Below are 14,620 nucleotides of genomic sequence, written 5' to 3' on the forward strand. Positions count from 1 at the left end.
GGCGGCAGCTCTGCCAGAGGGGTGTACAGAGGCGGGGAGAGGAGCATAAAGAGACAGCAACAAAACAGCTCAGGAGACATACAACCATGCCTGCCCCCGCCAACACAGACTGCATATGCCCCACCTCCAATAAAGTTTGTGGATCTCTGACTGGACTCTACGGTCACCAAAGAATTCACCGTTAACTCAGAAGTGGAAGGGATCATGGAATACGTTGGACAACCATAAGCAACTTCTCTGAGAGTGCTTAACCTCTGCGCGCTTGCATGCGTTCATGTTTCTGTGTATAATGAATGAAGAGGAGGCTGGTGGGAGGAGCTAAAGGAGGATGGGCTCATTTTGTTGTGGCTGGAATGGACTACATGTAAAGGTATATGCATGTTTGACTCCCTTCCATGAATTCCTTTCCAGCCATGACCATCCTCCTATGGCTCCTCCCACCAGCCTCCACTGACTGAATGTGAGTGTGTAAGCATACATTCCATCTGTCTCATCCATTCTGTGTCCTACCTCTTCCAAGGTTTGCCGTTTTGGCTGGATAGTGACTCCCCTCCTCTCTCCCCAAGGCTACAGACATTGGCATGCTGACCTGCGCCCTGATGACACGCCTCTGGAGGCGGGACTAGCGTTCACCTGTAAGATGAAGAGCACCATTCCCTTCCTGGGTCGGGCCTCTCTGGAGAACCAGAAGGCTGAGGGACTACGTAGACGCATCGTCTGTTTCACCATTGACGAGTGAGTGGTCACGGTCGCCATGGCAACTTTGTTTTAGCTTGAGGACATGGTTAAATGTCACCGGCATTATTTTCTTACATCCTCGGTTTCTTCCTCCTCCTTCCGTGTGGGTCTTTGATGACTCCAGTTAGAACGGTGTGTGTTTCTCTTCTCTTTCAAGTCAACATGACCAATGGCCTTAATGACAACCATAGAAATAGAAATGACAATCATATTTTCGAAACTTAGCCCACAAGTCTTCCCTGCTGTTGGTGTACTGTAGCAGACCTGGTTTGGTCTAAATGTGAGGGACTAAGTGATGTTTCCAGTAATTCACTACTGCTGTGGTTTGATAAGGGATTCGGGAAGAAGTGGATTTAAAGGACTGTCAGCCTGACGTGATATCGTTTTCTGAGTTGATTCACTGAGACTACTCTGTCTGGTTCAGGTCTGAGGTGCAGATAGAAATTCAATGAGTGGAGCTGACTATTATACACGCAGACAATCATATCTGTTCTACACAAGACATTTCTGTCTGAAACGCTCTAACGTTACATCACCTGTACAGGTCTGTTTGATGTAGTGAGCCGTTTGTCTCTCGCTCTGTCTGTCTTTCTTTGGCGCTCTGTCTTTCTCTCTCTGGCGCTCTCTCTCTCTCTGGGGCTCTGTCTCTCTCTCTCTGGGGCTCTGTCTCTCTCTCTCTGGGGCTCTGTCTCTCTCTCTCTGGGGCTCTGTCTCTCTCTCTCTGGGGCTCTGTCTCTCTCTCTCTGGGGCTCTGTCTCTCTCTCTCTGGGGCTCTGGCTCTCTCTCTCTGGGGCTCTGGCTCTCTCTCTCTGGCTCTCTGGCGCTCTCTCTCTCTCTGGCGCTCTCTCTCTGGCGCTCTCTCTCTCTCTGGGGCTCTCTCTCTCTCTGGGACTCTCTCTCTCTCTGGGGCTCTCTCTCTCTCTCTGGGGCTCTGTCTCTCTCTCTCTGGCTCTCTGGCGCTCTCTCTCTCTGGCGCTCTCTCTCTGGCGCTCTTTGGCGCTCTGTCTCTCTCTCTGGTGCTCTATCTCTGGCGCTCTCTCGCTCTATCTCTGGCGCTCTCTCGCTCTATCTCTGGCGCGCTCTCTATTTACAATATTAAAATAATAATAGTCATACTTGTCAAAGGGACAACATTAACCAAGGGCCAAAATAACCATTGAACAGTAACAATATAGAGGACATGTGCAGCGCTCTCTCTGTCTCTTGTGCTGTCTCAATCACATACATAAAATATTAACATTTTCCCACCAAAGGTGTGTTTCCATCAAACTTATTTTTTAGCCGATAAAAGGCTGTGCGTGATGACCTAGTGCACATAAAAGCACTTTAGTGTATGTATTCAGGTACCGAATAGACAAACCTGAAGTTTCATGTGTTTATTTGCAATTTCAACTGATGGTTTTGTCACAAAAACGGTTGCAATAAATAGCATACCTCCTTGCCCAATCTGGTTTTGGTGCATGCTCTAAAGACAACAGTTGATGATAAAGTGAACAGGGTCGGTTATATGATGACATGGCTAAAAGCAATATCTTTATTTATATACACTGCTCAACAAAAATAAAGGGAACACTTAAACAACACAATGTAACTCCAAGTCAATCACACTTCTGTGAAATCAAACTGTCCACTTAGGAAGCAACACTGATTGACAATAAATGTCACATGCTGTTGTGCAAATGGAATAGACAAAAGGTGGAAATTATAGGCAATTAGCAAGACACCCCCAATAAAGGAGTGATTCTGCAGGTGGTGACCACAGACTACTTCTCAGTTCCTATGCTTCCTGGCTGATGTTTTGGTCACTTTTGAATGCTGGCGGTGCTCTCACTCTAGTGGTAGCATGAGACGGAGTCTACAACCCACACAAGTGGCTCAGGTAGTGCAGCTCATCCAGGATGGCACATCAATGCGAGCTGTGGCAAGAAGGTTTGCTGTGTCTGTCAGCGTAGTGTCCAGAGCATGGAGGCGCTACCAGGAGACAGGCCAGTACATCAGGAGACGTGGAGGAGGCCGTAGGAGGGCAACAACCCAGCAGCAGGACCGCTACCTCCGCCTTTGTGCAAGGAGGAGCACTGCCAGAGCCCTGCAAAATGACCTCCAGCAGGCTACAAATGTGCATTTCACAGAAGTGTGATTGACTTGGAGTTACATTGTGTTGTTTAAGTGTTCCCTTTATTTTTTTGAGCAGTGTATATATATATAACACATACATACATACACATACATACAGTTGAAGTCGGAAGTTCACATACACCTTAGCCAAATACATTTCATCTCAGTTTTTCACAATTCCTGACTTTTAATCCTAGTAAAAATTCCCTGTCTTAGGTCAGTTAGGATCGCCACTTTATTTTAAGAATGTGAAATGTCAGAATAATAGTAGAGAGAATTATTTATTTCCGCTTTTATTTCTTTCATCACATTCCCAGTGGGTCAGAAGTTTACATACACTCAATTAGTATTTGGTAGCATTGCCTTTACATTGTTTAACTTGGGTCAAATGTTTCGGGTAGCTTTCCACAATAAGCTTCCCACAATAAGTTGGGTGAATTTTGGCCCATTCCTCCTGACAGAGCTGGTGTAGCTAAATCAGGTTTGTAGGCCTCCTTGCTCGCACATGCTTTTTCAGTTCTGCCCTCAAATTGCCTATGGGATTGAGGTCAGGGCTTTGTGATGGCCACTCCAATACCTTGACTTTGTTGTCCTTAAGCCATTTTGCCACAACTTTGGAAGTATGCTTGGGGTCATTGTCCATTTGGAAGACCCATTTGCGACCAAGCTTTAACTTCCTGACTGATGTCTTGAGATGTTGCTTCAATATATCCACATAATTTTCCTACCTCATGATGCCATCTATTTTGTGAAGTGCACCAGTCCCTCCCGCAGCAAAGCACCCCCACAACATGATGCTGCCACCCCTGTGCTTCACGGTTGGGATGGTGTTCTTCGGCTTTCAGGCCTCCCCCTTTTCCCTCCGAACATAACGATGGTCATTATGGCCAAACAGTTATATTTTTGTTTCATCAGACCAGAGGACATTTCTCCAAAAAGTACGATCTTTGTCCCCATTTGCAGTTGCAAACTGTAGTCTGGCTTTTTTATGGCAGTTTTGGAGCAGTGGCTTCTTCCTTGCTGAGCAGCCTTTCAGGTTATGTCGATATAGGACTCGTTTTACTGTGGATATAGGTACTTTTGTACCTGTTTCCTCCAGCATCTTCACACGGTCCTTTGCTGTTGTTCTGGGATTGATTTGCACTTTTCGCACCAAAGTACGTTCATCTCTAGGAGACAGAACACGTCTCCTTCCTGAGGTGTATGAGGGCTGTGTGGTCCCATGGTGTTTATACTTGCGTACTATTGTTTGTACAGATGAACGTGGTACCTTCAGACATTTGGAAATTGCTCCCAAGGATGAACCAGACTTGTGCCAAATCTTGGATGATTTCTTTTGATTTTCCCATGATGTCAAGCAAAGAGGCACTGAGTTTGAAAGTAGGCCTTGAAATACATCCACAGGTACACCTCCAATTGACTCAATTTATGTCAATTAGCCTATCAGAAGCTTCTAAAGCCATGACATCATTTTCTGGAATTTTCCAAGCTGTTTAAAGGCACAGTCAACTTAGTGTATGTAAACTTCTGACCCACTGGAATTGTAATACAGTGAATTATAAGTGAAATAATCTGTCTGTAAACAATTGATGGGGAAATTACTTGTCATGCACAAAGTAGATGTCCTAACCGACTTGCCAAAACTATAGTTTGTTAAAAAGAAATTTGTGGCGTGGTTGAAAAATGTGTTTTAATGACTCCTACCTAAGTGTATGTAAACTTTCGACTTCAACTGCATATACACACAGTACCAGTCCAAACTATGAAATAACACATATGGAATCATGTAGTAACCAAAAAAGTGTTAAACAAATCTAAATATATTTTAGATTCTTCAAAGTAGCCACCCTTTGCCTTGATGACAGCTTTGCATACTCTTGGCATTCTCTCAACCAGCTTCATGAGGAATGCTTTTCCAACAGTCTTGAAGGAGTTCCCACATATGCTGAGGACTTGTTGGCTGATTTTCCTTCACTCTGTGGTCCAACTCATTCCAAACCATCTCAATTGGGTTGAGGTTGGGTGATTGTCGACTCCAGGTCATCTGATGCAGCACTCCGTCACTCTCCTGCTTGGTCAAATAGCCCTTACACAGCCTGGAGGTGTGTGTTGGGTCATTGTCCTGTTGAAATACAAATTATTGTTCAACTAAGCGCAAACCAGATGGGATGGCATATCGCTGCAGAATGCTGTGGTAGCCATGCTGGTTAAGTGTGCCTTGAATTCTAAATAAAGCAGACAGTGTCACCAGCAAAGCACCATCACACCTCCTGTTTCATGGTGGGAACCACACATGCGGAGATCATTCGTTCACATACTCTGCGTCTCACAAAGACACAGTGGTTGGATCCAAAAATCTCAAATTTGGAATCATCAGACCAAAGGACAGATTTACACCGGTCTAATGTCCATTGCTCGTGTTTCTTGGCCCAAACAAGTCTCTCTTATTGGTGTCCTTTAGTAGTGTTTTTTTTGCTGCAATTCGACCATGAAGGCCTGATTTTTACGCAGTCTCCTCTGAACAGTAGATGTGTCTGTCTGTTGAACTCTGTGAAGCATTTATTTGGGCTGCAATCTGAGGTGCAGTTAACTCTAATGAATGTATCCTCTGCAGCAGAGGTAACTCTGGCTCTTCCTTTCCTGTGGCGGTCCTCATGAGAGCAAGTTTCATTATAGCGCTTGATGGTTTTTGTGACTGCACTTGAAGAAACTTTCACATTTCTTGAAATGTTCCGTATTGACTGACCTTCATGTCTTAAAGTAATGATGGACTGTCATTTCTCTTTGCTTATTTGAGCTGTTCTTGTCATAATATGGACTTGGTCTTTTACCAAATAAGGCTATCTTCTGTATACTTCCTCTACCTTGTCACAACACAACTGATTGGCTCAAACGCATTAAGAAGGAAAGAAATTCCACTAATTAATTTTTAACAAGGCACACTTGTTAATTGAATTGCATTCCATGTGTCTACCTCATGAAGCTGGTTGAGAGAATGCCAAGAGTGTGCAAAGCTGTCATCAAGGCAAAGGGTGGCTACTTTGAAGAATATAAAATATATTTAGATTTGTAATTTTTTTTTTTATTCTACAATGTAGAAAATAGTACAAATGAAAACCCTTGAATGAGAAGGTCTGTCTAGACTTTTGACTGGTACTTTATATCTAATTGGCAGCCCCGCACCGATCATCATTCAAATGATAGCCTACCCTCGATATTTATTGGAAATTTGCATGAAACTCCAAGTTTACTTCAATTGTCGCATAATCTATTTAATCTACAAAAAAATATATCCCACCTTGTCTAGCGTATTTTGTTTTGTCGACAAATTTGCTGTTTCCATTAGGCCTGTCGTAACTTTTTTTTTCATCCGCATGAAATGGTTGGATGGAAACCTGGTTTGTCTCTCCTCCCAATTCTTCCTCTCTTCTCTTTCCCCATCTCTCCAACATCACATCCTCCTGAACAGGTCTGTGTGACGTAGCGTGAACCTGACACCTCTGTCTGTTCCTACTAACAGGAAAGTCCCGATGTTCGGCCTGGAAGCAATCTTCCGGAACGGCGTTCCCGTAGGCCATCTGCGGCGCTCCGACTACGGATTCTTTATTGACAAGCAGATCGGATACGGATACATCCGCAACCCTGACGGAGGAGTGGTAAGTAATGTATAGTTGGCTGCACACACGAATCAACTCAGCCGCCCACACAATTTTGTCATCACCACAAGTAGAAGAAACATTAACAGGCTTTTTTTTCTCTTCTTCGTTGGGAGATGGGTTTTCTATTATAATTGGTGGTATTCTGGCCGTTACGCTCAGTAACGATTGGCAGACAGGAAAACACTGCTTGTTTCCAGCTCTTTAGAAACGCTTCATTGCTGCTCTGCTCTGCTCCTCCTCCGGCTGGGAAGCGATGACTCCTCTCAGAGCACACTGTGTTGCGTGCCTGTGGGCGTGCATGTTCTGGAACGGTCTCTTTCTCCTATTATCCGTCATTTATTGGCTCTACCCTGATTAACTCAGCCTTCAGACAATCTCGCCCGAGCTTTTACTTAGGATAGACAATATTCGGGGACTCTATTGTGTTGGAGCAGATGCCCAGATTTTCATATAATTATACCACGTCATCATATCATATGCATATCGTGCAGTTTAACAACTTCATATTTGATTCTGAGTGGCAATTGAGTCAGATTCTAGTACCAGGGCTTTGACACGCACACACCACAAGCTTTGGTTGCTACCTCGGAAACCGATAACTTTTTTCCCCCAGCATTTCAAAAGAAACCTTAAATAAAGCTGGGCTCGTTAATTGGTGAAACTGCCACGTCCGTTTTTGAGCTTACGACAACCAGGACATAATTGCACAGCAGAGTATTTACAGCATTTGATTTTTTTACCGCACTGCCGAACAAAACCGTTAACAATAAGTAGTCGCTGGGGTGAAGTGGTGCGGTGGGTTACATTTTAAAGGGCTTTATACTTTCAAAGCTGTTAACCAGGGTTTCTGGGGGGGGGGGGGGGTTGTTATTTGTGTATCATATGTGTACATTCTGTGTTGTTTTCCTTACACCCCTCCCAATAATAAAACCTATAGTAATAGAATACGGCCCGGTGGGCTAACCTGGTACCACCTCAGTGTGTCCTACCGGGCCGAGCAGGTTCTGACTCAGTGGATGACCTTTGCCTTGTTCACTGAGATACTGCTGCACTGTGTGTGTGAGAGAGTGTTACAGGGCTGCGTGCGTTACGGAGTGAGACACCACATGTCTAGGTCTCCACCTGTTCCACAGGATATATATATATATATCCCCCTGTCACTTATCATTGGGCTCACATCCCCTCCCGTCACAGTAGCACGGCAGAGTGCGAAACAGACACACACATCCACTCACAAAGCCCTGGCTTCGGGCCTGCGCTACAACGCTCCACATGCCCTCCTACGCTGCGTTAAGGGTCAGTCAGCGTCAGAAGCAGCTCCTCATCCCATGGCTCTGGAACCTCCACCACTCAACCTCTCCTCTCCTTACTTGCTACTGCTGCTAAGGTCAGAGTGGCAGGGAGGGATTCATCTGCCTCACTGATTACTGAAAAGCAGAGATGGAGGACAGTGAGAAAGGAGGACAGTGAGAAAGGAGAGAGCGAGAGGGAGAGGAAAGAAGGGATAGATTGAGAGGAAAGAAGGGAGGGAGCGTGCAAGAGGAAAGGAGGGAGGTAATTTGGGTGGGATAGAGGAGCGAGGGAGGGAGAAAACAAGTCAAAGCAAATGAGAGAGAGTAAGCAAGAAGTACTGAGGGAGAGACTGGGAGAGAATGAGGAGGGGGGAAAGAGATGGAGTGACAAACTGCTAATGATTTGGGGAGAGCAGGGCAGGGGCTTGGCTAGGGGCGGGGCCGAGGGTTAGAGGCCAGTGGACGTTTGACTGCGGTTGGGCTAGGGTACAGACTAGGAGCTGGGTTAGGACTGCCTCCAGCCCAGCTCGTTTTTGGAGAGATATAATTAGCCAGAACGGGAAAGAGCAGGGGCCACAGCGCTGCGAGGCAGGGAAGCAAAGGAACAGACTCATTGGGCCAGAATAGTTTTGACATTGAGATGTGAATGAACTGGCTGTTTCGTGACCTCTTATTACATTTGGGTTTCATTGACCCTTGACTCTTGTGGGAATTGGTCTATATGGATCGGGCTAAATTGAAACAGTTTGGAGATGATGGGAAAATGATTAGACCAAAGATGAGTACACAACAGTATACCTGACACAACATTACGCTGTTGATTTTTATATGCATTTTACATGAACTGTACTTCTCGCCGCATTTGTTGATAACGAAATCAGAAAATACTCTGGATACATTCAGTGACATGATAAGAATATTCCTGGAAAATGTGGGGTAGGTGCAACATAAGAAAAAACAATGACAAGCGTTTGAGTGAGAGGACTAACTGGTGTCTCCCAAGTGGCCACACACACCTCTAAAAAGTGTGCACAGTTCCTACGTCATTTCAATGCGCGTTTATGACTCAAAGAAGAGTCTTTAACTATAATTTTTTTTTTTTTAAATTTAGGAACTAAATCAAACACACATAGTTGTTTTGTTTGGAACACAAACCTGCATCCCTGCCATCACACATTTACTGTTGCAGTCTAAACACGGTCCATTATAAATCGCAATCTGCGTCAGGTGGGCATTATTTTAAAGCTTGATCTATTGCTAATATGACGAGTTAAGCTATAAAATACGCTATTAGTGTTAGGCTTTTACAATGCAATTCCGGGAAATTGCTAACATTTTTGGTGCGCATGCAAAGGAGTCATGAGTGCATCCAGGTGCGTGTGCCGTGGCAAATTTTCCTCAGAATAGACAAACAGGCTCATTCTGTTCAGGACAACCCAGGGTATGACGCCATATAATAATCTTGAAACTGTTCTCTGGAGAATAATGGAATCACTGGAGAGTAATGGATGAGGACAGTCTCGAACGGAGCTATCGAAGTGATCTGAAGAACTGTAATATCCTATGTTTCTCAGTTGTGGCTGAACAAGGACATGGTAAATATAAATCTCTGTTTTTTTTCTCTATACATTGGCAGGACCGAACAACTGCATCGGGGAAGCTCAGAGGGGGGTGTGTGCCTTTTTTGTTAACAACAACTTGTGCACAATCTCTAATATTAAGGAAGTCTCGAGGTTCTGCTCGCCTGAGGTAGAGTACCTCATGATAAGCTGTAGACCACACTATTTTCCAAGAGAGTTTATTTATATTTTTCGTAGGGGTCCATTTACCACCACAAACCGATGCTGGCACTAAGACCGCACACAACCAGCTGTATAGGGCCATAAGCAAACCAAATGCTCACCCAAAAGGCGGAGCTCCTAGTAGCCAGTGACTTTAATGCAGGAAAACTAAAAAAAGTTTTACCTCATTTCTACCAGCATGTCACCAGTGAAAATAGAGGTAAAAACTCAAGATCCCCTTTACTCCACACACAGAGATGTGTGTAAAACTCAAACAGGAAGTACCAGTGACTCGCTCAATACAGAAGTGGTCAGAAAAAGCGAATGCTAAGCTACAGGACTGTTTTGCTAGCACAGCCTGGAATATGTTCTGAGATTCATCCGATGGCATTGAGGAGTTTACCAACGCCAGTCACCGGCTTCATTAATAAGTGCATCGACGATGTTGTCCCCCACAGTGACAGTGTGTACATATCCCAACCAGAAGCCATGGATTACAGGCAACATCCGCACTGAGCTAAAGGCTAGAGCTTCCACTTTCAATGGCCGTGACACTAATCCGGACGCGTATAAGAAATCCCACAACGCCCTCTGACAAACCATCAAACTAGCAGTGTCAATACAGGACCAAGATCAAATCCTACTACACCAGCTCTGAGGCTCGTTGGATGTGGCAGGGCTTGCAAACTATCATGGGTTACAAAGGGGAATCCTAGCTGCGAGCTGTCCAGTGACACAAACCTACCAGACGAGCTAAATACCTTCTATGCGCACTTCATGGCTAACACTGAACTATGCATGAGAGCACCAGCTATTCCGAACTCTGTAATCACTGTGTGATCACGCTCTCCGTAGCCGATGTGAGTAAGTCCTTTAAACGAGTCAACATTCACCTGGCCAGACGGATTACCAGGACGCGTACTCAGAGCATGCACTGACCAGCATGCAAGTATCCTCACTGACATTTTCAACCTCTACCTGATCTAGTATGTAATACCTACATGTTTCAAGCAGACCACCATAGTCCCTGTGTCTAAGAAGGCCAAGGTAACCTGTCTAAATGACTATCGCCCTGTTGCACTCACATCTGTATCCATGAAATGCTTTGAACGGCTGGTCATGGCTCACAAGACCATCATCCCAGACACCCTGGACCCACTCCAATTCGCATACAGCCACAACAGATCCACAGATGATGCAATCTATATTGTACTCCACACCGTCCTTTCCCACCTGTACAAAAGGAACTCCTATCTGAGAATGCTGTTCGTTGACTACAGCTTAGCGTTCAACACCATTGTGCCCTCCAAGCTCATCACTAAGCTAAGGATCCTGGAATTCCTGACGGGCCGTCCCAGGGGGTGCTGCTTAGTCCCCTCTACTCCCTGTTCACACAAGACTGCATGGCCGTGCACGACTCCAACACTATCATTACGTTTGCAGAAGACATGATGGTGGTAGGCCTGATCACCGATGACGATGAGACGGCTTACAGGGAGGAGGCCAGAGAACCAGCAGTGTAGTCCCAGGACAACAACCTCTCCCTCAAGGTGAAGACAAAGGAGCTGATCGTAGACTACAGGAAACAGAGGGCCTTCATCCACATCGACAGGGCTGTTGCGGAGCAGGTCGAGAGCTTAAATTTCCCCGGTGTCTACATCTCTAAGGAACTATCATGGTCCTCAAACATCAACACAGGTGTGAATAGGGCACGACAATGCCTCTTCCCCCTCAGGGGGCTGAAAAGATTTGGCTTGGGCCCGCCGATCCTCAAAGTTCTACAGCTGCACCATTGAGAACATCTTGACTGGCTGCATCACCGCTTGGTATAGCAACTGCTTGGCATCTGACCGCAAGGTTCTACAGAGGGTAGTGCTTTCGGCCCAGCACATCACTAGGGTCGAGCTCCCTGCCATCCAGGACCCCTATACCAGTCGGTGTCAGAGGAAGGCCCTAAAAATTGTCAGACTCCAGCCACCCAAGTCATAGATTGTTCTCTCTGCTACCGCGTGGCAAGTGGTACCGATGCACCAAGTCTGGAACCAACAGGAACCTGAACAGCTTCTACCCAGCTATAAGACTGCTAAATAGTTAGTTAGTTAACCAATAGATACCCGGAATATCTGCATTGAACCTCTTTCACTAACTCTTTTGACTCATTATACGCTACTGTTTAATATCTATCCCTTTGCCTAGTTACTTTATCCCTACCTATATGTACATATCTACCTCAATTACCCCGTACCCCTGCATATGTTATTGGTGCTTTGTCATTGTGGATTAATTCCTCATTATTTTTAAATGTCTACTATTTATCTTTTTTTCTCTGCATTGTTGGGAAGGACCGTAAGTAAACATTTCACTGTTAGTCTACACCTGTTTTTTTAAGCATGTGACAAAATGTGATTTCATTTCGTGTAGCGCGAGGGGCTCAAGTTCAGAACGACTTTCAATCAAACCCAATACGTCGCTGTGAAGTGCAGCTCTGACGTCATGTATAGCATATTACTGTACAGCCACTACGTTCCAATTTAACCGTTTATCAGTGCCCAAATCTGCCATTTCAACCCGTATATGGGTACAGAAAGAGAAACAATGAAATACAGTATCTCAGGGATCGTCAACTAAATTCAGCCGTTTTTCTTGAGAGGATGGTCGGGGGACAGAATATAAATCTAAAGTATTTGTACTCTGACGCAAGAAGCCCAATCAGATATTGTATTTGACTAAAACATAATAATTTCAAAACTTTATATTAGTCTTAAGTTTTTTTTTAAACGGCGCCGTATATGCCACTCCACAGAGGACTATCTAGAAAAAGCATCTGAGATGCGCAATAGGTTTCTAAGAAGAGGCTATTCTCCACAATGTGTGGATGAAGCTCTTAATTTGGTATTGGGGAAAACACGAGATGAGCTGCTACAAAAAAGACCCACTGGAGGTAAAGAACACAACTACATATACTTTGAACTCGCGAAAAGTGGGAGATGCTGGCATGTTTTATCATCGGACCCAGCTTTGCCTGCTGAATTTAAGAATCCACCACTAATTGTATGTAGGCGAGGTCGCAATTTACGACCGATACGTAAAGCTTATTAAAGATCAGTGATACTATCAATAAATATATTTAAAACATTTTACCTTAGAGCTTTCGGAGGCCAAAGAAAATCTGCCATGCACCACATTTGTGACACTGGGTGCCAGTTGACGAACCCTATCTAATCAGGAATAGTGCTTTTGGAGAGAGGAGTCAGGTCATTAAGAACAGTCTAAGGTTCCCTAAGCTTTCAGATCTCAGGATGGATTAGGAACTTATTTTAAAGACTCGGAGTTCCTCCATCTCTGAGTAAAGGTGTGGATTTAACGATGTCTGTGTGCTCTCTTCCATTCTTTATTCTCTCTCGCCCTTTCAATCTCTCTTTCTCTATCCCCCTCTTGCGCTCTCGCTTTCTATTTTTCTCTCTCGCTCTCTCTCTCTCAGGTAAATGCTGACTTCATAAAGAGTGGGAAGTTCACTCTGGAGAGGATGGGTGTGGTGTACGAGGCCAAGCCCCACCTCAAGTCGCCCTTTGACCCCTCAAACAACCGCGTGAAAGGCATTTACCCCGACAACTACCACAACGTTTACAAGGCCAACGCACAATAATGTATATCAAGGTGTGATTGGACAATGTGCCTGTTTGTATATGTCCCTGATCTCCCCCAGCATATCCCCGTGTTGGAATCAGACCTGAGTCCAAATACTTTGAGCTTTTGCTCTAGCCAGCCAGGAGTGCCGCTGGGCAGGTTTTTACATTTTTCTGGACTTTTCTATTGGTTCGATTGAAACAGGCAAGCTTAATCAAGCATAGCTAAAGTATTTGAAATGACATGAAATAGTATTTGAACCCATGTCTGGTTGGAGTATCATGTGAGGTACATGTTTACTGTCTCTGTCTGGCGTAAAGCTTGAGAATAGCAGTGTTTTTAAATCCATATTAATGAGGTATAATTCCATGTAAAAAGAGCCCGTGAACCACAGATTAGTCGCAAGTTTGGTAGTCCTGCAGTACCATACCTCAACACCATGTTATTCTCATGGCTGAAGGCAAAGCTACCAGCTACTTCTGTAAGTCTTAAAATCACCTCTGATTATCAAGTAGAAAATATGATAAATTGATTAACAAATAGTTAACAAAGGGTAATATATTGTACTTAACGTGCCTTGCTTTGTTGAACTACTAAAAAAAAAGTATAAATTTTTGGTGAACTGCAATATATTGTTAGTTTCATTAATGTCTCTGGTGCTGCTATTGGTGAGCATGTTTTAAGATCCCATTGATTCAATTGCACTTTTATTGTGTTCATATTTAGTGTATGTTAACTCCAGAGCTGATACCAAATGAAATCTGCTTGCTGAATTGGTCTCTAATAATGCATGAGTAACATTACTTGTCTGTGAAAATATAGAACAAGTGAAGACTGCTCGCCTGTGAAATCGTCAATACGCTTTATTGATTCATTTCAAATACAATCCATAGACAATGTCATTTGTTTTAGCGTTGTGTTTTCTGTTCTTTGTGAACTGAACATAATGTTTCAGATGTTGCAAGGCATGCTGGGTCATGTGGTCTTAATGTTTCCTCACTTCTTCCTGTTTCAATCTGTTCTCACATATGAAGATCACGTTAGTGACTTCAACGGCCGCTTTAGAAGACACGAAGGTCTAGTTTCCTGTTATTTTAGATCTCATGTATATGCAGTTATTGGTGTCAATGATTGCCATACAGCTTAAAATGATAACCTATGCCCTTTAAAATCGAACTTAATTTCATATTTATCTGATCTTTCCCACAGATTCCTTTACGAATAAATATCTACTGGAGTAGGAATGTTTTGTTTTTTTATTCACTGTGAAAGTGAAGGGATCATTTAGATACAATATTATACTATTGTATTATAGTACAATAATAGTGTTCTCTTGAATTCTGTGATTGTGATATTATGCTAGTACTGTAGTAGGCCTTCCTGATGCCATTGGATCAACTGGATGTGA

The 14,620-nt window shown here is 44.0% G+C and overlaps 1 protein-coding gene across 2 annotated transcripts in view; it reads left to right on the forward strand.

Moving 5' to 3' along the window:
* The window catches only part of sardh (sarcosine dehydrogenase), a 97,183-nt gene extending 82,727 nt beyond the window's left edge, over window positions 1-14,456 (forward strand). For both annotated transcript variants that reach the window (XM_038971019.1, XM_038971020.1), the window contains exons 20-22: window positions 567-735; window positions 6,374-6,509; window positions 13,067-14,456. In XM_038971019.1, the coding sequence (XP_038826947.1) occupies window positions 567-735; window positions 6,374-6,509; window positions 13,067-13,231 (470 nt within the window). In that variant the 3' untranslated portion in view covers window positions 13,232-14,456. The remainder of the gene's footprint in view (window positions 1-566; window positions 736-6,373; window positions 6,510-13,066) is intronic.
* Window positions 14,457-14,620: the final 164 nt, after the last annotated feature.

The sequence above is a fragment of the Salvelinus namaycush genome, chromosome 31 (genome assembly GCF_016432855.1).
Source record: "Salvelinus namaycush isolate Seneca chromosome 31, SaNama_1.0, whole genome shotgun sequence".
NCBI classification, from domain to species: Eukaryota; Metazoa; Chordata; class Actinopteri; order Salmoniformes; family Salmonidae; genus Salvelinus; species Salvelinus namaycush.